This window comes from Alosa alosa, chromosome 13 (assembly GCF_017589495.1).
Source record: "Alosa alosa isolate M-15738 ecotype Scorff River chromosome 13, AALO_Geno_1.1, whole genome shotgun sequence".
NCBI lineage: Eukaryota > Metazoa > Chordata > Actinopteri > Clupeiformes > Clupeidae > Alosa > Alosa alosa.
The window spans coordinates 27,972,549-27,997,278 of NC_063201.1; the positions used below are offsets into that span (position 1 = coordinate 27,972,549).

Below are 24,730 nucleotides of genomic sequence, written 5' to 3' on the forward strand. Positions count from 1 at the left end.
CGTCTCCAGCCCTGACCTGTACAGGACAGACACGCACACGCACGCACACACACACACACACACGCACGCGCACGCGCGCGCACACACACACACACACACACACACACACACACACACACACACACACACACACACACAGAAAATAATAAACAAGGACACACACACATACACACACACACAGAGAGCATAAGTGGTATACCTTCACATAGACATGAACACACATATTATGTGAATATATGCTTTCAACACACTTTCAGTTGATGTAATTCACACTGACAAGTACTTGTACAACAGACACACGCACACACACACACACCCAGTCAGTAAAACAGTGTTTTCTCAGCTCTCATAAGAATGGCAGAGGATGAAAAGAGCGGACGGACGAGCGCTCGCACACACGACACACACACACACACACACACACACACACACACACACACACACACACAGTCAGTCAGTCAGTCACTAGCCACAGGCCAGGCACCTATCAAAGTGCCTCTCTCCGTCTGTAGTGCCAACTTCACAGAGCCGTTCAAACGGCTGCCATGAACCCTGAACTTCCTTTAGTGAACCAGTGCCAAACACATCCACTACTTTTATCACTTTCTTCCCCCCTCCCTCTCTCCCTCTCTCCCTCTGTTTCTTTTGTCTGTCTCCATGTTTGGGGCATGACCAAAGGTGAGGGTGAGAATATGCACAGCCAATAAATCACATTTCCAGCTCTCAGGCAGAGAAAGAGAAACAAAGAGGGGGAGACAGAGGAGGAAAGGTAGTCGGAGACGTGTCTCCTTGCCCATAGTAAGCCTCCTCCAGAGAGTGAGTGTGTGTGTGTGTGTGTGTGTGTGTGTGTGTGTGAGAGAGAGGGGAGCTGGGTGAAGTGTGAAATCTGACAGCCACAGCCTCACTCCCCCCCTCCTTCTCCTCATTACTGAGGTGTTTCTCTCGTGCCCCCGCCTGAAAGAAGAAAAAATAACATTTACATTTTCATCCTCAACACAACCCCCCGCGGCCTCAAAGATGCGATATTTCACTGCCGAGAGCCAAGTGAGCGGTTAGCGCGTAAAAGAAGGCCAAACCTCTTGTCAAAACAACACGCTACATAAATGTTATCGGCCGAGGAAAAATATACTAATTAAACGGCGCATTTCATCCGCAGGCCAAGTGACTTTTTCAAACACGCTCTTTAGAGATAGGAATCAGGGCTAATATGCGAGCGGCACGGGCGGGTTTTTTTTTTTACGTGGCAGTGTTTGGTTCTGTCGGTTGTGTGTGCAGGCCATGGCAGTTCTCTGGGCCCTGCTCGAGCTGCCACTTCTATGGGAAACGGGCCCTGGATCTGAGCTGAGTGGGGGGATCCGGGGAGGCACCAAGGGTTTTGTGTGTGTGTGTGTGTGTGTGTGTGTGTGTGTGTGTGTGTGTGTCTGAGTGTGTGCAATTGTGTGCGTATGTGGTGTGTATGTGAGCATGTAGATGTGTGTGTGCAGAAGTGTGTGTGTTTGTGTGTGTGTGTGTGTGTGTGTGTGTGTGTGTGAATGTGTGTATGTTTGGAAGTGTACTGTGTGTGTGTGTGTGTATGGTTGGTTAATGCATGCCAGAGTAATCCAACCCCATTGAGGCAGATAGCAGCTCTGTGGGGACCGGAGGGAGGCAGAGGAGGACACGACCACAACCACAGACATGCACATGGCCTCCGGTCCCCAGCCAACGTGTGTGTGTGTGTGTGTGTGTGTGTGTGTGTGTGTGTGTGTGTGTGTGAGAGAGAGAGCAGGGAGAGAGACAGCATGTTCCCACTGTCACTGAGACTGATGTGCGCACAGAGATGCATTATCCATTATCGTACATTGTGTGTGTATGGGAGATGTGTGTGTGTTTGTGTGTTTGTGTGGGTCTGAGAGACATTGAGGAAGTAGATGTCTGATGTTGTCTGGTGTAGCGAGTGGCAGTTGTGGGATCTGCTCTAATCTGCAGGGATAGGGGTGCTGAGTGGACGATGGTGGCGCACCCCAACCCCCCCACTTACTCCATTAGCCCACTCAGCAACATTTCCTGCACGGATCTTGCTCTTCACAACAAGTCCCTGTCTCCTCTCCTCTCTCCTCCAAAGAGGGCAAAAGGCCCTCATCCCTTCCCCTCCCTCCTCACTTCTCCACTCTCCACTCTTTCTGTTCTGCTCTCTCTCCTCTCCTCTCCTTTCTGCTTTCTCTCCTCTCCCCATCCCTCCTCACTTCTCCTCTTCCACTTCCCTCTCCCTTCTTCTCTTCAGACGGCACAGAGCAAAAACAAAAGTCACCAACCCCGTCACTGAGTTCACCGAGCTGTTCACATGTGTACTACTCTGGCATGGTTTGGCCAGGCATACCCAGGCTCCCTGTGCTGGGCCCGCTCCAAACCCACACACTCCAGCCCAGCTGCCCCCACCCCACTGGCTAAACCAGGTGTGCTCAGCAAACCTTGGCCAGCTTTGATGTGTGTGTGTGTGTGTGCGTGCATGTGAGTTGCGAGCTGCCACAGGAATGAGCAATCAAACCCGAATTGGAACCTCTGGAAAGGACTCCAGGGACTTCCAGAAGAACAGGAGAGGAAGAAGGCAACTAGGCTCCCATCGGATGTTCCAGCCACCATGACAACTATACACTTCATTAATCACAAGTCCTAAAGTGTGCCTCTTATGCAATGTGTCTTTTTATGGAAGCGCATGCTGTTGTGATTATTTAGCTGCTTAGGGTTGGGGTTATGTGAGAAGTGCTTTGTATTAATTAATGACTGGGGAAAGCACAGTGAACCACAGGCTGTTAAAGTAAAGTGGGACCTTCTGATGGGGAGACTGAGGAGAGGAGAGGGGAGGGGAGGAAAAGAGAGGGGGAAGAGCAGAGGAGAGGAGAGGAGGGAGGCAGGCAGGGAGGAGAGGAGAGAAGAGGAGAAGAGAGAAAAGAAGAGAAGAGGAGAGGAGAGAAGAGGAGAGAAGAGGGGAGGGGACCGGTGGAGGGAGGCAGGGAGGAGAGGAGAGAAGAGGAGAAGAGAGAAGAGGAGGGGAGAGGAGAGGAGAAGAGAGGAGAGGAGAGGAGAAGAGAGGAGAAGAGAGGAGAGGAGAAGAAAGGAGAAGAGAGGAGAGGAGAGGAGAGGAGTGGGGACCAGTGGAGGGAGGCAGAGGTGCCCTTGTGGCCTTGAGTGCTGCCAAAAAACAACAGTGAGCCAGCCGTGTCCAATCCTCTGCATCCCTCTCTCTCCTCTCGGCCTGTTCTGTGTCCTGCGCTCTGGTTCTCATTTCCTCACTCTGATCCTCTTGTTTTCTCTGTGCTTGCCCGCTGCTCTTCGTCTCCTGGCTCCTGACTCAGAGACCAGCACTCATCATCATCAACAGCAGCAGCAGGAGCAAGGAAACCACAGTTGGCACACACACACACACACACAGACACACACACACACATGCACACACACAGACACAGACATACGCACACAGACACACACACACAAATACAGACATACACACACAGACACACACCTGAGTGTGACTAGGGCACCACCATGTGCTCTATGATGTGGGTAATCCCAATCCCATGCTGGACTATGATGCTGATTGCACCCCTCACATCCATCCCACATGGGTCTGTGTTTAAAGTCCTGGAACTCGAGCGAGGGCTGCAGTTTACTGATATGTAAGGACCTGCTGTGCTGAGCTGGCTACTGGTCCAGTGACCTATGCTCAGGCTGTGGCCATAGAGCGCTGAGCTTTGAGCTGTGGGTGCTGATAGTACCTGTCCGTGTCCTTGCTGGTGTAGGGCCAGGCTGGCCGACCGGAGGTCTTCACCCCGTAGAAGTCCAGCAGGATGGGTTGCTGCTGCAGGCTGACCTCCTCCGGTGCAGCCTTACTCACAATCTGCTTTATCAGGCTGGACGAGATGGGCACCGCACACTGAGAGGCGTCCTCGTCTTCCCTGCACACACACACACATATGCAAACGCACACACACACACCAGCCACACACACACACACACACACACACACACACATCAGCCACACAGACAGAAGGAGGGAGGGAGAGTTACAGACAGTCAGACAGTCAGTCAGACAGACAGAAAGAGAAAAGATCAATTGTACTTTGGTCTGACTCTTAACACAAAACACACATTCTCCCACACTACTTGACACTCTCAGCACACCCTGTTTGTTTTTTATGACACATGTTCGTGTTCAGAGACTTCTGCTGAGGCACTGCGGCGAGCGACGCTCTCACGTTTCCCCGGCGACCGCTGCTGACGCTGCTGAAACGCTTAGCCGGCCCCCCGTGACCCTTCGCTATTGCCCTCGGGCGCTCGTACCGGCAGCGGCGGCGGCGGCAGCGGCGGCGACAGACAACGGAGGCAGCGCAGCAGCGCAGAACATGATCTCCGCCGCCAGACGAGGTGAAAGGAGCGGCGCGGCGCGCGCGGAGCTTCAGCTGTAACAACAGAAAGGCTACCCTTACTGGATCGGCGCCGGCCCAGACGACGGTCAAACGCGGCCCCCGCCACAGGCTCGCCAAGCATCTCACGGCGGCTGGAGCATCCAGTTCCACTTGGCCGAGCGGCCCCAGTTTCTGCGGCGGGGCCCCGGCCGCGGATATTAATAGAGAACATTGTGCTATAAACGGACACGGAGGGGCTGCGCGGGTCAGCAGAGGACAGCGGAGCCATGGGAAGCTGGGGGTGTGGAGCTGTGGGGTGGACTCTCCGTGGGGTGCGTGTGGGGTGGGGTGGGGGATGGGGGTTGGGTGGGGGGGTGGGGTAAGGGAGGGGGATGCAATTTGAGAGGTCCATGTGATGGGATTTTACATGGAGGATTTAGGGGTAAGATTTCCAAGAAAGACACAGAGAGAGAGAGAGAGAAGAGAGAGAGAGAGAGAGAGAAGAGAGAGAGAGAGAAAGAGAGAAGTGTGTGTGTGTGTGTGTGTGTGTGTGTGTGTGTGTGTGTGTGTGTAAAATGAAATAGAGAGATAGAAGAGAGAGAGAAGAGAGAGAGAGATAATAATAGAGAGATAGTGTGTGTGTGTGTGTGAGAGTGTGTGTGTGAATGTTAGAGAGAGAGAGAGAGAGAGAGAGAGAGAGAGAGAGAGAGAGAGAGAGAGAGAGATAGGGAACAAGGGTTTTGGGTCTGAGGAAGCTCCTAGGAGACCGCAAACTGCAGATAGGGGGATAGGAGTGTACTGGTCGCTGGGCCCATTATGGACCAAAGGAATGCACAAATTGCAGGAGGGAAAGAGGAGACAGTGACCAACGGACATCTGAGACGCCGGGGAATTTTTTCAGGAAGAGTTCTATGGGTCGGCGTGTGTGTGTGTGCGCGTGTGTGTGTGTGTGTTTTGAGAGAAGGGTGCTATGAGCAGGCAGACAAATCCAGTTAGGAGAGCAGCAAATGCTGACCAGGGAAGATACAGCACTGACCTGTCTCGGGTCAGATTAGGGTCTGTTTGAGAGGAGGAGGACAGACAGTGTGTGTGTGTATGTGTGTGTGTGTGTGTGTATGAATGAATGTTCGTATGAGTAAAACCCTTGGAGAGATTTTGTGTGTGTGTGTGCATGATTGCGTGACAAGGAGGATGTGTGTGTGTGTTTGTGTGCGAGCGTGGGAGGGTGTAAGTTTGGTGTGTTATAATTTCTGTGACATTTCTAATTGTGTGTTTGTGTCATTATGCAAGATGGAGAGAGGGAAAACGTGTGTGTGAATGTGTGTACTTTTGTGTCAGTCTCTGTCTGCGTGCATGTGTGTGCGTGCGTGCGTGTGTGTGGCGATGGTAATGAGGTTGGAGAGTTGTTGCTCTGCCCATGATGAGGTGTGGCCGGTCACACTCGCACTGGCAACCAAGCACAGGCCGCCGAGCGAACGAAACGAATGCACGCGACGCCAGAGCAACCAACGACGCGACATGCCTTACATACGCGACGCGACACTTTCTCAAACACACAAGCCCAACCTCACAAACACATACACACTTTCTCAAATACACAAGCCTAATCTCTAACAGTCTAACACACACACGCTCTTGGTAACACGCACTCACTGATCTAAATGTGGCGGGACCACACACAGTGACACAGCACATGAAGATGGATGAAAGCCTGCAGTGTGTTAGCACACTATCTCATAGAGCTGCAGTTAGGGCTGGATGTGCAGCGCCTGGGCTGGATCCTGAGGAGGCGGCAGGCAGAGGAGCTGTGTGGAGCTGGAGCTGGGTCTGTGTGTGTGTGTGTGTGTGTGTGTGTGTGTGCTAACTGCAGCCTGCAGGGGGCTGGCAGGGACTGGCAGCGGGCGTTTCTGTGTCCGTGTGGCCAGAGGCTTGTGTCATGGGGTGGCCAGAGGATTGTGTCATGGGGTGAACAGTGTGTGTGTGTGTGTGTGTGTGTGTGTGTGTGTGTGTGTGAGTGCAGACATTGGGTGTTCAACATGGATGGTGGGTGTGTGTGTGTGTGTGTGTGTGTCCAGAGGTGTGAGGTTTGGGTCAAGTGCTGATTGTGTGTGTTTGCGTGTGTTGTGGTGGCATATTTGGGTTAGGTGTGGTGTGAGTGTTCTGGGACAGCAGAGAAGGTCACTGTAGACCTCAGAGTGTTGGAGCAGGCCGAGCAGCAGGCAGGGATCTGGGAGAGGGGCAGCTTCAGTGCCTATGGCAGACAAACCGTCTCCGATCCACTCACACACACTGCATCGCCTGCACCCCTTACCACCTGCACGACACACACTCATCATGCATACGCCCCACACACACGCGACGCACTCCCTTTACCCACACAGCGCACACACACACACACACGAGACTACAGCCCAGTCGCACAAAGTTTCACAGCTCATCTCCCAATGTGGCTCTCTGCCACTGGGCCACTGCTACATGCTGAGGGATCATCGGCTGCCAACACTTACTGTGACCACAAGAGCTGGCCAACTCATACAATGTACACTCCCCACTAGGATCTGAAATGGCTCCTATTAAAGGGTGCGTTCGCAAATTCAATCTAACACGCTCTGGACGCTCCGCGAGTGTGACACTCTGAATAAACACACGATAAATCCGAATTTACGAATGATTAGTTGTCGCTCGGAGCGCCAATTTACGAACGCACCCAAAGTGATTATAGTACGGACTGATGCTAAAGAAGCGTAATGTGACATGCAACATAAAGGTAATTAAGCAAGTTGATCAAGGTGATGAGTTGAAACGGATATCTACTGTATATACGTGTGTGCATGTTTGACTGAGTGCATGAGTGTGTGTGTGTGTGTGTGTGTGTGTGTGCGTGCGTGCGTGCGTGCGTACCTGGCCTGGAAGGTGAGGTGGTGTGTGAGGTCGGCCTCCACGTTGAGCAGGGCCTCCTCGTGTCCCTGCCCAGGGATGAGCTGGCTCTCCTTCAGGCCCAGACTGCGCTTCTCCACGTGGATGATGACCGGGTCCGGCAGGTGGCTCCGCATAATGAACAGAGGACTGAACACCACCTGTGGGGCAGAGATACACACACACACGCACGCACGCACGCACACACACACACACACACACACACACACACACACACACACACACACACACACACACACACACACACACACACACACACACACACACACACACACACACACACACACACACACACACGCCACACACACACACACACACACACACACACCTGCACACACACACACACACGATAGGACAATAAATACCACACTCATACCCATGGACACCCACCAACAACACACAAATTCAAGTCACACGCATTATAGACAGTACACACACAGACATAGACAGCAAAACAGCAAACAGCAAAAGTTGTACAGCGTAAACAAGAGGACGGAGAGGCCAGCACACACACAGCACACACACACAGTGCACACAGCAACACCATGTCAGCAGCAGGCCATCAATCCAGCAGCGCTGTCTCCACTGCACCAGCGGCCAGTAAATCTCCTGCTGGGCTTAGACACCGCCTGCCCAGAGGCATTCTGGGAGCTGTGGGCCAGCGCCCATGGAAAAACCATTGGGCTGAGAGCTGAAGGGGGGGGGGGGGGGGGGGGAGGTGGAATCCGTGCCACGGCAGTCTAACCCTGAGTGGTCTGTGGTGGAGGAGAACATGGCTACCTCCCCCCCCCCACCCCCATCCACAACCCAATCCCATGTAGAGACAGCAGGACACACACACACACACACACACACAACACACACACACACACTGTTTGAGAGGCCAGGAGCTGTCCCTATACAGTACGTTCATCTCACAGTGGTTGTGGGCAGGAGGACTTATTGTGCGAATGTGAGTTGCAATGGGGATTGCGCCAGCCTGACCAGAAGATTACATGACAAAAAAGCAGAGGATAGAAACAGAGCTATTATGTAGCGGGAGTCTGCGGAGCCTCTTGACTGTAAGGGAATATGCTAACACAGAAATGCACGGCGTTCCAGAGGGGATAGGAGCAGCGGTGTGTATGTGTGTGTGTGTGTGTGAGTGTGTGTGTTGGGATGGGGCGCATTGCGGCGACACTCACCACTCTCTGCTGCATGTGGGTGTCTGCTTCCAGTGTGATCAGGGTACACCACACGTTCAGCAGGGAGCCATTGGAACAAGGCACCTACAGAGAGAAGAGAGGGAGGGAGAGAGGGGAGGGAGGGAGAGAGGGAGAGAGGGAGAGAGAGGGAGGGAGAGAGAGAGAGAATAACAATGAGAAATGCATGTGAGGGGAAGAGAGAGGGTTAGTACACGTCTACACATCTCTGGGACAAAGAGCCCCGCATCCTCAAACTCTCCAGTTCATTGCTAGGAGACAAAAAATCATCCTGTATCACCAACACACAAGCGTGAGTGTGAGCTCAGTCCAGGAGGAGAGCACTTGCATGGACTCACCACTGCACTGACATCAACGCTTATTTGTTCCACTGTACTTCACGCATAATACACACATAATACACACACACACACACACACACACACACACACACACGTGAATCAACTTGAAAAAGATTAATCCAACAGATTAAGGCAAGGCGTGACCAACCATAGCCAGATGATAAAGTGATGACCACCCTATGACTAACATCTCTGACGGCCTCGTGGCTTACAGTGAGGATTAGCACCACGCGGGGCTCGTCCGGCGCCGGGCAGGTTGACAGTGACCTGAGAGTGGGGCCCACCGGCAAGCGATACCATGTTTATGAGCAGGACTCCAAACACATTAGCAAGTTCCAGCTCTGCGTGTTCCTGCTCTGGCCTCTCCCTGTACTCCCAGATCTCTTGTGCTTAAAGAGAAAATCCCTCCAAGGCTTTGTATGTGTGTGTGTGTGTGTGTGTGTGTGTGTGTGTGTGTGTGTGTGTGTGTGGGGAGGGGGTTGGGTGTGGGGGGCTGTGACACCTCGTGCGGGTGCGCTGAAAAGCGACGGTCCCCAAGCTGTTTGGCTCTTGTGGGCGGTCAGGCCCTCAGAAGATTTAAAGAGCGAAAAGGCGACCTTTTGAACGCTTAATACATTTATGGTTTCGCTGGTCCAGCCCCATCCCCACTCTGTCCTGGCTGCTTGTTAGGCCTGAAGGATGCCAAACACTGTTACAAGCTGGGTAATTTATGGCCAACATGGGACTTTATTGACAGAGGGGGGTGGGGGGCACAGAAAAAATAGGCGTGATGAACACTGAGTTCTGACAACACTGTTTTTCACTGCCTCTCAGTGGAATGAGCTGATGAGCTGTTAGGAGAGGGGGAGAGGGGGAGAGAGAGAGAGAGAGAGAGAGAGAGAGGGATAGGGAATAACTGAATAAAAGAAGAGAGTGAATAAGTGAGAGAATGCAAGAAAGAGAGAGAGGGAGAAGTAGAGACAGAGGGAAGATGAATGTGCAATGAAACTTTGATCTGCTGGAAAACAGGCTGGTTGGATCAGGTCATGCTGGCCTTCTTCACAAAAGAAAGAGGAAAGAGAGAGAGGGAGGGAGGGAGGGAGGGAGGGAGAGGGAGAGAGAGAGAGAGAGAGAGAGAGAGAGAGAGAGAGAGGAGGATGTAATGGCAAGCAGCTTCTATTAAAAGCATATTAAAGAGAATGAGGGGGAGTGAAAGAACAAGAAGCAACAGTAAAGAAGAGAAGTTGACACACACAGGGGAAAGGAAGACAGGCAGAAGTGAAGGAGTGGGAGAGAGAGAGAGAGAGAGTGCAGAGGGAATAATGTGGAAAGGATGTAAAATAGAACAGAGGAAGAAAAGAGGTGTAAAGGACACTAGAGACAGACAGACAGACAGGCAGACAGACAGGGAGGAGGGAGAGTCTATGAAGTGAGAGTGACTCAAGTGGAAGAGGAGAGACAAATACAGAGTGAGACGGAGGAAGAGAAAAGAGAGAAAGAAAGAGAGAGAGAGAGAGAGAGAGAGAGAGAGAGAGAGCGAGAGAGAGAGAGAGATAAGAGATGAGAGACAGTGTAAGACACTGCAAGACAGTGAGATGAGACCGTAGGGTTAAGTTTTATTAACTAAACCTTTACCCTTGGCTGAGAGAGAGAGAGAGAGAGAGAGATAAAGAGAGAGAGGGCTGTGACAAATGAGAAGATTGCTGAAAGGCACTGGGAGATGACAGAAGCTTTGTGAGCCCTGTGCCAGGGCTTTGATTCGGGGCCCGGCTGTGGATGGGGAGCCATATAGGAAACATCCCGCGCCTGATGAGGAAGAGCTCAACTCAGCAGATAAACATCAGGGCCGCATCAGAGCCACATCAGAGCCGGGTCGGTGCCAGACTGAGCTGCTGTTTTGGGTAGCGTTAGCGTGTGAGAGAACGGCAGAGCTGGAAGCCGTGTTAAGTCAGAAGCACAGAAGCTCTGATGCATTAGCAGTGGTGCATGGGCCAACTCAAAGCACCAGAGGCATCAGTCAGGGTGGATGGAGGAGAACATGCTGTAAAGCGAAGGGAAGTGACGTAAAGTGACGTAAAACTCACTGAGCACAGTCAGGGACTAACCCAGAGCAGCAGGGCCAAATGTCAGGTGAGGAGAGTAGAGTGAGTGCATATGTGTATTTTCTAACAACAGAATAGAAGTGTGTGAGGGCCTATATCTGGATATCATGTCTGTGCTTGTAATTATCTAAGTATGTGTCTGTGTAAGTGTATAAGCACCAATGGATGTGACTGAGTGGCCAAGGGATGCGCCTGTAACATGTCTGTCCACCTGTCACTGACTCACCTGCACAACTGAGCTCTCCCGACGGTCCAGTCGGACGTCCTGCGACCAGTCCTCGTCGCCTCGCGCTCGCACACACAGCTCGGTCAGCTCGCTGTCCTCCAGTGGGGGAGGGAAGCTTGCACGCGGCGCCCAGGCAGCCCGTGCTTTCAAGACCACCCCGTCTGGCCGTCAGCGCCCACGTAGTGCTGCACCAGCCGCAGCTCCAGCGCCTGGCCCAGGTAACTGCACATCACCTGCCGCCCGCAGATCACCACCTGCAGGGAGAGGGAGGGAGAGAGAGAGGGAGAGGGAGAGAGAGAGAGAGAAAGGAAGAAAGAGTGAAAACATATCAGTCATAAATCCATATGTCAGGATGATGGGAATGTGCCAAGCAACGTCGATACGCAGCTACTTTAACTTTTGTATGAAATGCGGTCAAGGTGTATGTTTATGCTGGATTTTACAACGGCATTGAACGCGATTCAGCCAATCACAATCAAGGACCGGAACAATCAGTTTTAGAATCAGGAACAAGCATCAGGGTGCACATTTGAGAGTCTACTGGGTATTTGAGAGTATGTTGTATGTGCACATTTGAGAGTATGATTATGCTTGTGTGTGTGTGTGTGTGTACGTGTCTCTGTGTGTGAGCGTGTGTGTGTGTGTGTGTGTGTGTGTGTGTATGGGAGAACATGAGTATGATTCTGACTGGATTCTGCAGGTCACTGATTGTCCGTGTGGATCACTGTCTGTCACTCAAGATGTCTTGAACGTCTTAAACATCTTTCCAAAATGCACACACCGCATGCAGGAGCACATTCCAGTGCACATTCAGTCCAGTCCAGTTCCACACAGCACATTCCAGAGTTTCTTCACTGACAAACACACACACACACATCTGGTAAACCTACATAGACACAGATGTTCACTACACCCACAACGACTAACAATCATTTCAAACCATCCTGTATACTTGCACACACACACACAGCTCATCTGGAGCTGATGCTCTTAATTGCCATGCGGGGCTGATCGTTTTTCCCATTTTCCCCTTCTGGCTGCTCTCCCCCTGCTGGTCGCCATGGCGATAATGACCCTGGCGAGGACGCGGGCCAGTAGTTAAGGAAGACCCCGCCTCTCATCAATCATCGTCTCCCGTCAGCAGGAGCCAGATGTTCGGCCAATCATGTCACTCTACCACTCAGAGATACGACACACACACACCCACAAGGGATGCTGGACACACGTCAGCAGCCCCAACAATCCCCATAGTGGACTTAAATCATCACACATGCATCTGAAATCAACTACCAACCCACGCACAAACACAAACACACACGCAAAGCACTGCTGGAGGTCTTCGAGCATTCAGACAAGCTGACGTGAGTTACCACGTTCCTACACGACTACTCTTAGTACTGCAGCTAATGTTTGGAAAGCTCAACACACACACACACACACACACACACACACACACACACACACACACACACACACACACACACACACACACACACACACACACACACACACACACAGGACTAATGGTACTCCGTAGCGTTACAAACATTTTACCGTACAGGCGCGTCCAACTCTAGAGAGGGGATTGTGAGGGCAGTGGAGTGGAACGTGGCGCTAACGCTAGCCTAACATTGACTGCTGTTGATGCCTGCCTACAACACTCAGTGATTCCCTCTCATAAGGAAAAACAACTAAAAAAAAAAAAAACTAAAACAAAACAAGTCTGGGGAGCGATGCGCCATGTGTGCATGTTGTTGCTGTCATAAGCTGTCTTGTTCGTATGGGGGGATTAGATGTGATGGGGGTGGGTTACCCCCAACATCTCCCACCAATGAAAACAACATGTCTGACTGGGGCAATGCAGTGACCAGACAGGACACTGCCCCAGAGAATTGAGGGGAACGGAGGGGGTTGAGAAAGAGAGAAATGATCAAAAGGGAAAGAGAGAGGGATATAGAGCTGGAAAGAGAAAAAGAGAGAGAAAGAGATGGGGCTGGGGGGTGGGGGGCGTGTGTGACACTTGACAGTGTTTACACAACAAAGAGTCTGCACTTTCCCCCACCGTCTGCCTGCGCCTGCTGCATTTCCAGGAAACAGGGCTGGAACATGCTTTACGAGACCTCTCCGGGCCAGAGACGCACTCGCCTCCTGTAGCACTTTATTTACAATTAAAACATCCCACTTTCAGCCGTCCGCCTCCGAGCGGAGAAGCATGACGCAGCGCCCGCTGCCTGGACTTCCTGAGTGGACTTGTTGTCCTGCTGGAGGGGCTTAGGAGGACGGAGGATGGACGGAGGGCGGGTGGAGGCTCTGGAGTTGAAGAGCTGACCTGCGTCAGACCTCTTTATTGTCAATGGCCTTTAGTTCAGTATGGAAGCAATTACTGGAGCGCTTTCCAACAATCTACTCATATAAGTATATTTCACAAAATACTAGCAATTCATCGTCTGCGCAATTCACCGTCTAATTATCCATGACGATCTAAGACTAATTAAAGTTTGTAAATATTTCCTAAATAAATGCTAAGTTATCCAGCTCATAACAACAGGAGATGAGGGACAGCAGTGAAGTCATGCTCGCTGTGCGTGTAATGTGTGTGCTCTGTGTGAGCAGTAGCCATCGTTTAGTGCGAGAGGATGTTTTTAGATGCTTAGTTTGAGAGAGTTACATCTGGAAAAGAACGGTGACTCAGAGGGAGAGAGAAGGGAGGAGAGAGGGAGAGAGAGGGGAGGTGAGGGAAGAGAGGAGGCTGAGATGAGGAAGAGAGAGAGAGAGAGAGAGAGAGAAAAAAGAGAGCGGTGAGAAATGAGAAAGTGAAGAACAAAACATTGGGCAAGATGGAGAAAAAGCAAGAGTGAAAGAGAAAATGACAGAGAGAAAAAAATGGGCATAGAACGAAAATAGCTTAGAAGATAAAATGGGCATAGAATATGTTGTGTGTATGTGTGTGTGTGTTTGTGTGTGTGTGTGTGTGTGTGTGTGTGTGTTTTACCTGCTTTTGGACGCCACTGAGCTGCTGCACCTTAATGATGAGGGAGGCGGTCTGGCCCTTGTACTCGATGGTCCTCAGCAACGTCCCCACGTTATCGATACTGAAGGGCTCCGACCAGCGCCAGTTCCCCCAGCCCTCGATACAGATGTGCAGCAGCTGGAGGAACACAACAAACACACACACACACGCAATCACGCACAGCCACACACACACACACACATAAAACATACATGTATTAATTGGAAAAAAAAATCAGGCTCAAAGTATAATCTAATCATTTTGCAATCCAAGCCAAGAGGATAAACATGGAGAGAAAAGGTATCCACAACTTCTTAAAATATACAGACTGCATAAAATAGAATTTTTTTGAATTGTTTGATTTTCTTTATCTGATGCCTCGTAATATGTAAACCACACACACACACACACACACACACACACAGACACAGATGTGATGTGTGTGCCCAAACAGAGTACCAAAAGACTACCAAGCAGCACAAATCCCTTTTCTAATTAGGTTCCTATTTATGCTGGTGCACATGGCAAGTAAACAAAAGGGGGAGTGTTTACGGATTGTTTGTTAAGAATAAAACGCTTCCTGTTTATGGAGCTAAGCGTGCTTAAGGGTGTGCGGCAGTTGGAGTGATGGGCTCGTGCGGGTCACACACAATAAACTGAATAGAAAACCGCTTGAGAAACACTCCCAGATGCGGGCGGCTTCTGATGCTCGCTCTCCCCTCTCGCGCTAAACAAGCCTCCAATAAAAACGAGGCTTTCTATCACTGCCCGTGATCTTGTCAAGCGACGGGCTGGACAAACAAGTGAAGTAATACACAGTTTACACAACGGAGCCATCTTCATCCATTAAAGGCTGAGCAGTGACCTCCCAGAACTTAGGCCGCTTAAAAGGGCCAACGTCATTGCCAAGTTCAGAAAGAACAACTGACGAGAGGGAGAGATAGAGAGAGAGACAGAGAGAGAGGGAGAGATGGAGGGGGAGCAGGGAGGATAAAAAAGAACAACAAAGAGTTGAAACGGTGAATGAGGGTCTGAGGATTTGCACTTGGGCCTAGCCTCCACGCGCTGAAGGGTCACCCGAACGCCGAAAGCAAAACAAATTAGCGGCAGGGGTCAGTGGCGGAGTGGACCCTGGCTGAGGCGCGTTGTTGCTCTGAACCGGTGACTTCTCCACGCGTTTGAAGACGACTCCGGTTACCAAAACAGAGGCCAATCAAAGCCTGAATTCAATTTCTGGAGGATCATCCTCCTCCAGAGGGGGGAAATGACATCATAGCGCAGCAATCTCCTGGCGCGGTGAGTCACCAGGAAGTGGCAGAGAGGTGTAAACAGCGCGCCAGGGTGAGAGGAAGGGGCCGCACCTCTGATCCATACGCTCCTCTGTGTCATTTCAACAGTCCACTTTATCGGGTCCATTTAGCGCTGACCTTTGGTGCGGAGCCATTACAGTATCCTTCCCAGACTCCTCCGAGAAACGCGCAAACATACACACACACACACACACACACACACACACACACACACACACACACACACAGACTCTTTGTTTTACTTTGCCGGAGAGACGCACAGTGAAAAGGTGACACCGCTCGACTGGAATTGTGAGACATGACCACATGAAAGCGTTCAAAGCAAAGGTGTGGCCAAAAACAACGTGGCCAGAAGTAAAGGACACCGATTAATGACAAGTCACTCTTTCATCCCTGCAACCCCCACCTCCACCTCCACACCAAACCCCATCCTGTCTTAAAGGTTTCCTTTTTTTTTGCTTGACCCCAAAGCTGACTCTTTAAAGCGGATCCAATCTAGCCCCCCACCTCCCTTCACTGCACGAGGGTGAATGCCTTTGCGGAAAGCCGAGCCTTCCTCCACATCTGCGGGGCCGTTAATACCGTCCAGCGAGTGCGACGGTGACTCAGACAGAAAGACAAACACCGAGACGCTGGGCTCGGCCCCCCGGGCCCCCTGAGGGCCTCTGCCGGCCCCCGGGGGAAGGCTCAGCGGATCCGCGCGGGCCCGAGCGAGGAGACCCGCGCCGTGTTTCATCTGGGCTTTGTGAGCACTGAGCAGACGCTAATGGCTGGAACCAAAACATCTCTCGGTCTCGGCACTGACATCTGGGCGAGTGAGTGAGTGGCTTTTTAGAGACGAGGGAGGCGAACAAATGCCCTCACACCATCCACTGCTCTACGTCATCACAACGGCCGCCAGTCCAACTCAAGTCATCTCCCTGCAACCATGAATCATATGCTTGTGTGTGTCTGTGTATTTCTGTGTGTGTATGTGTGTGTGTGTGTGTGTGTGTGTGTGTGTGTGTGTGTGTGTGTGTGTGTGTAGGTGTGTGTCTGTGAATGTGTATATGTGTGTCTGTATGTGTATGTGTAGGTGTGTGTGTGAATGTGTATGTGTACTGTATATGTGTGTCTGTGTGTTTCTGTGTTTGTATGTGTATGTGTGTGTGTCTGCGTATTTCTGTTTGTGTGAATGTGTATATGTGTGTGTGTTTGTGTATTTCTGTGTGTGTGTGTGTGTGTGTGTGTGTGTGTGTGTGTGTGTGTGTGAGAGTGTGTATATGAGAGTGTGTATGAGTAGGTGTGTGTCTGTTTCTCTGTGTGTGTATGAATGTTTGTGTATATGTGTATGTGTATATGTGTGTCTGTGTGTTTCTGTGTGTCTGTATGTGTAGGTGTGTGTCTGTGTGTGTGAATGTGTATATGTGTGTCTGTGTATTTCTGTGTTTGTATGTGTACAGTATGTGTAGGTGTGTGTCTGTGTAATTCTGTGTGTGTGAATGTGTATGTGTATGTGTGTGTCTTTGTGTGTGTGTATGAGTATGTGTGTTTCTGTGTGTGTGTGTTTCACAAGATTTCTACGTGCTGAATGTGATTCACCCGCTCTGTGCTCACCTTCTTCTCCCCTCTTGGCTGCACAACTGAGCCTCTCCAGTTTAAAAGCACAGTGCTAATTGTGTTAATAGTTGTCCCTGTTTTCATGAGGGCCGATCATTTGCCCTGTGCGCTTTTCTGGTCAGCGCGGGCACTCTTACAAGTAGCTCCAAAACAAATGCTGACCCAGCGCCCAGGACTCCTTTAAGAGTACGCGGGGGTGGGACTGCGCCGGCCGAAGCTGGCCCCCGACCGGCAGAACGGTTCCAGAACGCTTCTGGGTTCCAGTTTCGATTGGACAGAACACATCTGGTTAGGGCCTATTAGGACCCCAGCAGTTATGGTAAGCCTTTGAGTCATAAATTACGGCATGCCAGCGCTTGTGCGCGCCCTTAACGGTAACATTAGCCCCGACCTGCCCCGACCCTTGCAGCCGTGTAATGAGTTTAGAGGTAAAATCCTCGAGCTGCTCTGGAGAACCTCCGAGCCCAGGGCTGGGAAGCGAGAGGGATAACGGGCCTGGCAAGTGGACAAGGCCCTTATTGGTCCTGCAGGGAAAGCAGCGAGCGCATATTTCCCAACATGCAGCTGTGTGAGAGGCCGCGGCCGACTACGCGCCGCTAACACCCACCTCTCCCGCGCGGAGAGAATGTGCTGTAAAAATGTCGGTACCGCGAGGCCCAGTTGATTGCTGGCTCAATGCAGGGCCACAGCTGTAGGCTTCCATTATGCCCCTGAGGTGGATATACGAAGTGACACAACATGATTGGCTAAAACTACAGGCCCCAGGGTTCAAAAGGCACTCGAGCGGGCGCAAGCTTCAGCCCTGTCACTTTCGGGCTCGTCTGGCATATTTCAGGGGTTACCCGCCGCGTGAGTGGCTTCTGCATGTCCCGGGACTTCTTATTATTTCTAGCGTAACAACACAAACATTCTACCCGTCGCCTAGGTGACGCCGATAGGTTCAAACAAACACGCCGGGGCCCTGACACATTCACAGACAGTGTGAGCCATCAGTAACGTTAATTACACAATGAGTCAATCAAGCGGCGGAGAAATCCCCCGGCAGAGCGTCTAGACCAAGCCCACAGGGTTGAACGGGGGCTTTTTTTTTGGGTCACGAACATGTTTTCAAAGCAATTTCCTGTAATAGGAGTTCGGCTAGGATGGGCCAGGTTCTTCATCATGGGTGAGAAACGCTAATGACGAAAGCTCTAGGCAGGAAAACCACTGGGGAGCCATGAAGACTAAATGTTGTACCCATTCACAACAAGAATGCAAACAGAATGCGCACTGATACTAAGGAAGTCATGAATCATTGCGTTTGTGGGTGACAAGCAGAGTGTATCAATCTAAACTGACACAAGCAAAAATGGGGAAAAATAAGCAGACTGTGTCAAAGTGTGAGTGAGTGTGTGTTAGTATGTGTGTGCTTGTGTGTGTGTGTGTGCATACTGTGCTGAGATCACATCTCCAGCGCTTTGGCAACTGCTACTGTGACAGACACACACAAACACACACACACACACACACACACACACACACACACACACACACACACACAAGAACACGTGTACACACACACACACACACACAGTCACACACACCACCCACTCCTCAGGGACAGACAGGAAAAGGCATATCCTTCCAGCATTTTCTTCGTTAATGGCCTCCAGCTCCCCTTCTCCCTCACTCGCCCCACTCTCGGACCCGTGCGCAGGAATGCGCTCGCCTGCCCGTAACGCTAGTGAGGCGGCCAGACGCAGTCCACCACGCGAGGGTAATCGACGTTCCATTGTCCTCGGGAGACTTGCGGGACCCGCCTGCAGAGCTCCCGCCACCCGCTGCCCCCGATCCGGAGACACAGCCACGGGAAATTGGAAGCATACCACCCCCGTCCTCCACCAACCCCCACCTCCCCCACCTCCCCCAGCTCCCACATTGTTCTCCTGGAAGATGGGCCGGAGTGCGAAACAGGGCCCTTGTTGTCTCGCGTCGGCAGGGTAGAGAGCAAGCCACGCACCTAATGGGAAGCAGGTTTCTCCGCACAGACAGACAACAACAGAGTGAGGAAGGAGAGAGGGGGGGAGGGGGATGAAAAAGAAAACAGGACAGTTTTTCAGTGGCATGTCCGCCTCAAAACATCCAGACAAACAGGGGGGAGAGAGAGAGAGAGAGAGAGAACAAGAAGAACAGAGAATACACAGAAATAACTAAAAAGCAAGAGACAGAGAGAGAGATGGAATAAGAGAACGAGAGTGACAGAGAGGGAACAAGGGACACAGAAAGAAAGAGGGAAAGAGAAAGAGAGTGACAAAGAGAGGTGAAATAGGAACAGAGAGAGAGAGAGAGAGAGAGAGAGAGAGAGAGAGAGCAACAGAGAGGGGGGAGAAAGAGAGAGAGAGAGAGAGAGAGAGAGGGGTCCAGACAGTGTGCCACCTCCTTCATGCCTGTGGGCAGCAGTGTGTGGCTAAAGAGTGTCTGGCAGTAGTGTCTGAGGCCCCACAGGCTGTAAGCCCCAACACAACACAGGGGAGGACACACCACACACATACAGACACACACACACACACACACACACACACACACACACACACACGCACATTCATACATACACACACAGACACACACACACACCGCACATACATACATACACACGCGCACATACATACAAACACACACACACACACACACACACGCATATAGACACACACACGCACACAGACACGCACGCAGACAGACATGCACACACACACACACACGCAAACATAGACACACACACACACAGGCACATTACAGGGCAGATTTGCAAGTAAATAAAGCGGTCTGCTGGTTGTGCGAGCCTTTGATTGTGGAGAGCAGTCTTGAGCAGGAGATGAGGGGAGCGTCGGCCCCAAATGACCCCGTTCCTCCATTCCTGACCGTCCCAGCCTGATGAGATGGGGGAAGAGAGGGGGATATCTGCTAGAGACACTGCATGTGAAGCAAGTGTCTGCGGTGTGGATGATACAACCCCCAGACACCCCCCTTCCAAAACAAAACAAAGACCCGGCTGTCTGAATAGTGGCCGTGGAAACCGCGGCGGAATGCGGTCCAGTGTCTTTGCAGTCTGATGGACTGTGGTCAGTGAGTGAACTATAGAATGAGCGAGAGAATGAGAGACAGAGACAGAGAGATAGAGAGGGAGATAGAGAGAGATAGAGAGAGAGAAAGAATAAGAGAGACAGACAGACACAAAGAGATGGAGCATAAGATAGAATGAGAGAGAAAGAGAGAACCTGTGAGAGGCAGAGGCAGTAGAGAGAGAGAGAGAGAGAGAGAGAGAGAGAGAGAGAGAGAGAGAGAGAGAGAGAGAGAGAGAGAGAGAGAGAGAGAGAGAAAATGAGTGTGTTGTTGTTTCCCTCTACTTTGGTAACCACAAGTCTGAGCGCTGGGGAGCGCAGTGGCGTAGCAGCAGCAGCAGCAGCAGCGGTGCCGTCTCAGAGTGCAGGAGCCACAGACACAGCAACAGCACTGATGTGGGTCGGCCCAGCACTGGCCCAGCATCACCCCAGCACTGCCATCCCACTAACACACACCACTGCGGCCAGACTCAAACAATAGCCCAATCCTGTGTGTGTGTGTGTGTGTGTTTGTGTGTGTTTGTGTCTGTCTGCCCTCACTCATTCACACAAACACTGGCCTCTTTTGTCTGGCCTCCTGCCCCCATGTTTATGAGGCTGGCACATGGGCGCACCAGGGATTGGTGCGGTGGAACAGGGGAGCCCTCGTCAGGAATCACACAAACAAGTCTGACCCACAGCCAATCCTGTTAAACAACTATGACCACAAGCGCCGCTGCCCTGGAGATCTGGCAGCGCACTGCTTGTGTGTGTGTGTGTGTGTGTGTGTGTGTGTGTGTGTGTGTGTGTATTCTCGGCTGCTGTTCTGGCTGTTGTAGGTGTGAGAGTCAGGCCTCTGGCTCGGTGAGAGGCAGTGCTGGAGAGCCTGAGCGTGGAGGAACAAGTGTATATGAGACATGGAGGTGGTGACGTGGGCTGGAGATGGGGATGGGGGAGCGGCCGCTGGGATGAGGGAAGAGCTCACACACACACACCACACACACAAACAAACTCACACAAACTCCTGTCTTCCTCACACACAAAGACCTGTTCCAGCTCTGTCTCTATCTTTTTCTGTCTGTCTGTCTGACTCTCGCACACACAAGTATACACACATGCACGCACGCACGCACGCACGCACGCACGCGTGTTTCATTATTAGTCAGGTTTATGAGGTAAGAGAAAAAGAAAAAAGTGTGTGTGTGTGTGTGTGTGTGTGTGTGTGTGTGTGTGTGTGTGTGTGTGTGTGTGTGTGTTGTTACTGGCCCTGCATAGAATAAGACTGCTGAGACTGAGTATGTGCACTCAAAGACAAAAGAGAGAAAGAAGGGATATGGGAACACACATCCCATATGTGGAGAGAGAGAGAGCGAGAGAAAGAGAGAAAAGCATGTGAGAGAAAGAGAGAAAGAGAGAGAAAAGCATGTGAGAGAAAGAGAGAGAAAGAGAGAGAGAGAGAGAGCAAGAGCGAGCTGCACCATACTGCAGAAGAAGGGAAGATGAAAGTGTGTTTCCCAGCGTGTCCGTGCGGCCGGCACGTCACGGGGATTTTGTGTGGGAAAACAAACAGCGTGGCAAGCGCAGCGCAGCACCATCCAGCTCCTCTCCGCTCCTCTCCCGCATCGCCGCTGGCCTCGACATGAGAGCGTAATTACGCTAATCCTGCGCACACACACGCTCCATTTCCAAGTGTCGTCCCCCCAAGGACACTCCCAAGGCCTGGCCGCTGCAGAGGGCAGGGGGGGATTTGGGAGGATGTATACAGACCAGGGAAGAGGAGACAGGCAAAACAAATATGGCTGTCAGAGGACGGCAAACTCACACACGGGGATGTGTTGGACTTTGCACAGGCCAGGGCGAAAGATGCGCCTCATCCTGTTAACATGTGTGGCTCAGGCACGCTGGCAGTAGCCCGAGCTTCTGATGTACGTGTGAGTGTGTGTGTGCGTGTGCGCTTTGAGTGTGAGTGAGTATGTGCGTGTCTGTGTGTCAGTACTTTGTTCATCAGATGCATAGATAGACACAGTGTTCAGGAGCATGTGTGTGTGTGTGTGTGTGTGTGTGTGTGTGTGTGTGTGTGCCCATGAGGCTGCTGACACATGTGTGAGGAGGGACCGTATATGTGTTCACACCTCATGAAGGTGGTCAGACTCGGAGACAGATCTCTGCTTAGAAAGTGTGTGTGTGTGTGTGTGTGTGTGTGCCAGGACCCCGTTCCTCATAGACTCTCACACACTGAGGGAGATATAGTGCTCTTCGCGGGCTCCAGGGGCTGCAGGGGGAGACTGGGATGAGGTGTCCCTGACAGCAGCATGGCTGGGGGGGCTGGGGCCTCCACTCTCTCCCCTCCCCTCCTGCTCCAGGGCCCTACTGGAGGCCACTGTCTGCTCTAAGCTAAGGTGTGGCGCTTTAGTGACACAATAGGGGCATAGGACTTACATCCACTCCACACACACACAATGTACATAAACACTGCTACACAACATGTGGGAACAAAACACAGACACACACAAGACACACACACACACACACACACACACACACACACACACACACACACACACACACAGCATGGACCTGGACATATAGAGCAGGCCAGAGAGCGGTGAAAGACAATGTAATGAGTGTGTGGAGGTTGAATGGTGCCCGTGTGTTTATGGAACCTGTCGCTCTAGTTTTCTCAGAAGAGGTGTCCAGTAAGAAGGACCTTCATTTCCTCTCAGCGGAAGGTGGCAGAAGAGTGATGGGGGCGGTAGGGGGCCGGAGGGGGCAGATTGCCCCAGTGGAACAGGCAGAAAGGGGCAGATTGCCCCAGTGGAACAGGCAGGGGCAGGTTCATCTATCAGTGTGGGGGGCACCTCGTCTGAAACTAATGTGGCCCTCAGGGCTACTGACCCTGGTCTCTCCCACACCAACTCCCTCTGTCTCCTTCTCACTCTCTCACTCTCTCACTCCTTCATTTCCAATCACACATACTCCTTTTCTCCATTTATTTTTCGTCTTTTTCTTTTTCTCTCTTTCTTTCCCCTTCTCCTCCTTTCTGCCCTCACTCTCTCTCTCTCTCCCTTTGTTTTTAGAGCGGCGGTCCCCTTGTACTACAGATGGATAGCCTGGTCTTAACCTGTCACACAGCTGTACCCCAGAGGCAGACAGCTCAATTCATTCACAATAATGAAATGATCAAAACCACATACCTCACCTTCAGAGGGAGGGAGGGAGGGAGGACTGAAAGAAAAGGAAGGAAAAGTGCGTGTGATAGAGAGAAGGAGGGAGGGAGAGAGAGAGAGAGAGAAAGAAAAATGACAGCCATGTGGCATGGCAAGCGACAGGAACTTGGTGAGATTCATTACCTTCAGACTTGATCCCTCAGTCTGTTCTTAATTCCTGCAAATGTGGGCTCATGACACACACACACACACACACACACACACACACACACACACACACACACACACACACACACACACAGCCCCTTACTCTAGCCTCTTCATCCTTTCCCTCTCTCATTCTTCTTTATAACCACATACTCATTCATTTGATCTTATCTTTATCTTTCTTCAATTCTCTCCCTCTCTGTGTGAGTGAGTGTGTGTGTGTGTGTGAGTGTGTGGGATCACTCTGACACGTCCACGTCTCCACTAGATCCCCACTGAACACATATTGGCTCCCTGTTAGCCATGGAGTGTTCTTCCAGCCAACGCTGACAGTCCTTGACAGCCGCTGCCCCCATCTCCCCCCTAACCACACTAACCACAGGGATTTTCACCCATCCGTACTTCCACTCATCCATCCATCCTCCCTCCCTCCATCCTCCTGCGTTCCATCCATCTAGCATGTGTATCCTGTGATGGAGCAGCGAAGATATGTCAGTCATCTCTATCTACCCTGCACACACACACACACACACACACACACACACATTGGAAATACATCCTGGGTGTGAGAGATGGATGGAGAGATAGCGTGATGGAGAGAGGGAATGAATGAATGAACCAGGGAGAGCGCAGAAGTACACCCACACACACACACACACACACCGTGGTGAAGAGGTCACGACGCAACACAACGCTCCAGCTGAACACACATGGTCACTGATCACATATGTGTGTGTGCGTTGTGCGCGAAAAGGCATGCCAATGATATGTATGTGTGTCCATGTGTGTGTGTGCGCGTGACACTCAGCAGGCCTGGCAGGCTCTGACCTTGTGGCCTTCTTTCTGACTCTCACCATGCATGTGTATGGGTCCATTTACTGTTGACCTGCAGATGCGTACACCTCCATAAATATACCTATGTGTGTGCGTGCATGTGTGTATGTGTGTGTGTATGTGTGTGTGTGTGTGTGTGTGTGTGTGTGCGTGCATGCGGGTACATAAGAGTGAGTGAATGAGCATGTGTGTGTGTCTATGTCTGCATGTGTAAGTGTGTGTGTAGATGTGTGTGTGTGTGTGTAGATGAGTGTGTGTAGATGTGTGTGTGTGTGTGTGTGCATGGATGTGTGTGTGTGCGCGCATGGATGTGTGTGTGTGTGTGTGTGTGTGTGTGTGGAGGGTGAGCAGAGC

The 24,730-nt window shown here is 51.5% G+C and overlaps 1 protein-coding gene across 1 annotated transcript in view; it reads right to left on the bottom strand.

Moving 5' to 3' along the window:
* LOC125306527 (vacuolar protein sorting-associated protein 13B-like) overlaps window positions 1-24,730 on the bottom strand; it is a 341,904-nt gene that overhangs the window by 17,427 nt on the left and 299,747 nt on the right. Inside the window, 8 exon segments of the mRNA XM_048261942.1 lie at window positions 1-16; window positions 3,756-3,935; window positions 7,287-7,462; window positions 8,507-8,590; window positions 11,173-11,278; window positions 11,280-11,320; window positions 11,322-11,426; window positions 14,165-14,320. The exon segment at window positions 1-16 is cut by the window's left edge and continues 192 nt beyond it. Coding sequence (XP_048117899.1) covers window positions 1-16; window positions 3,756-3,935; window positions 7,287-7,462; window positions 8,507-8,590; window positions 11,173-11,278; window positions 11,280-11,320; window positions 11,322-11,426; window positions 14,165-14,320 — 864 coding nt within the window.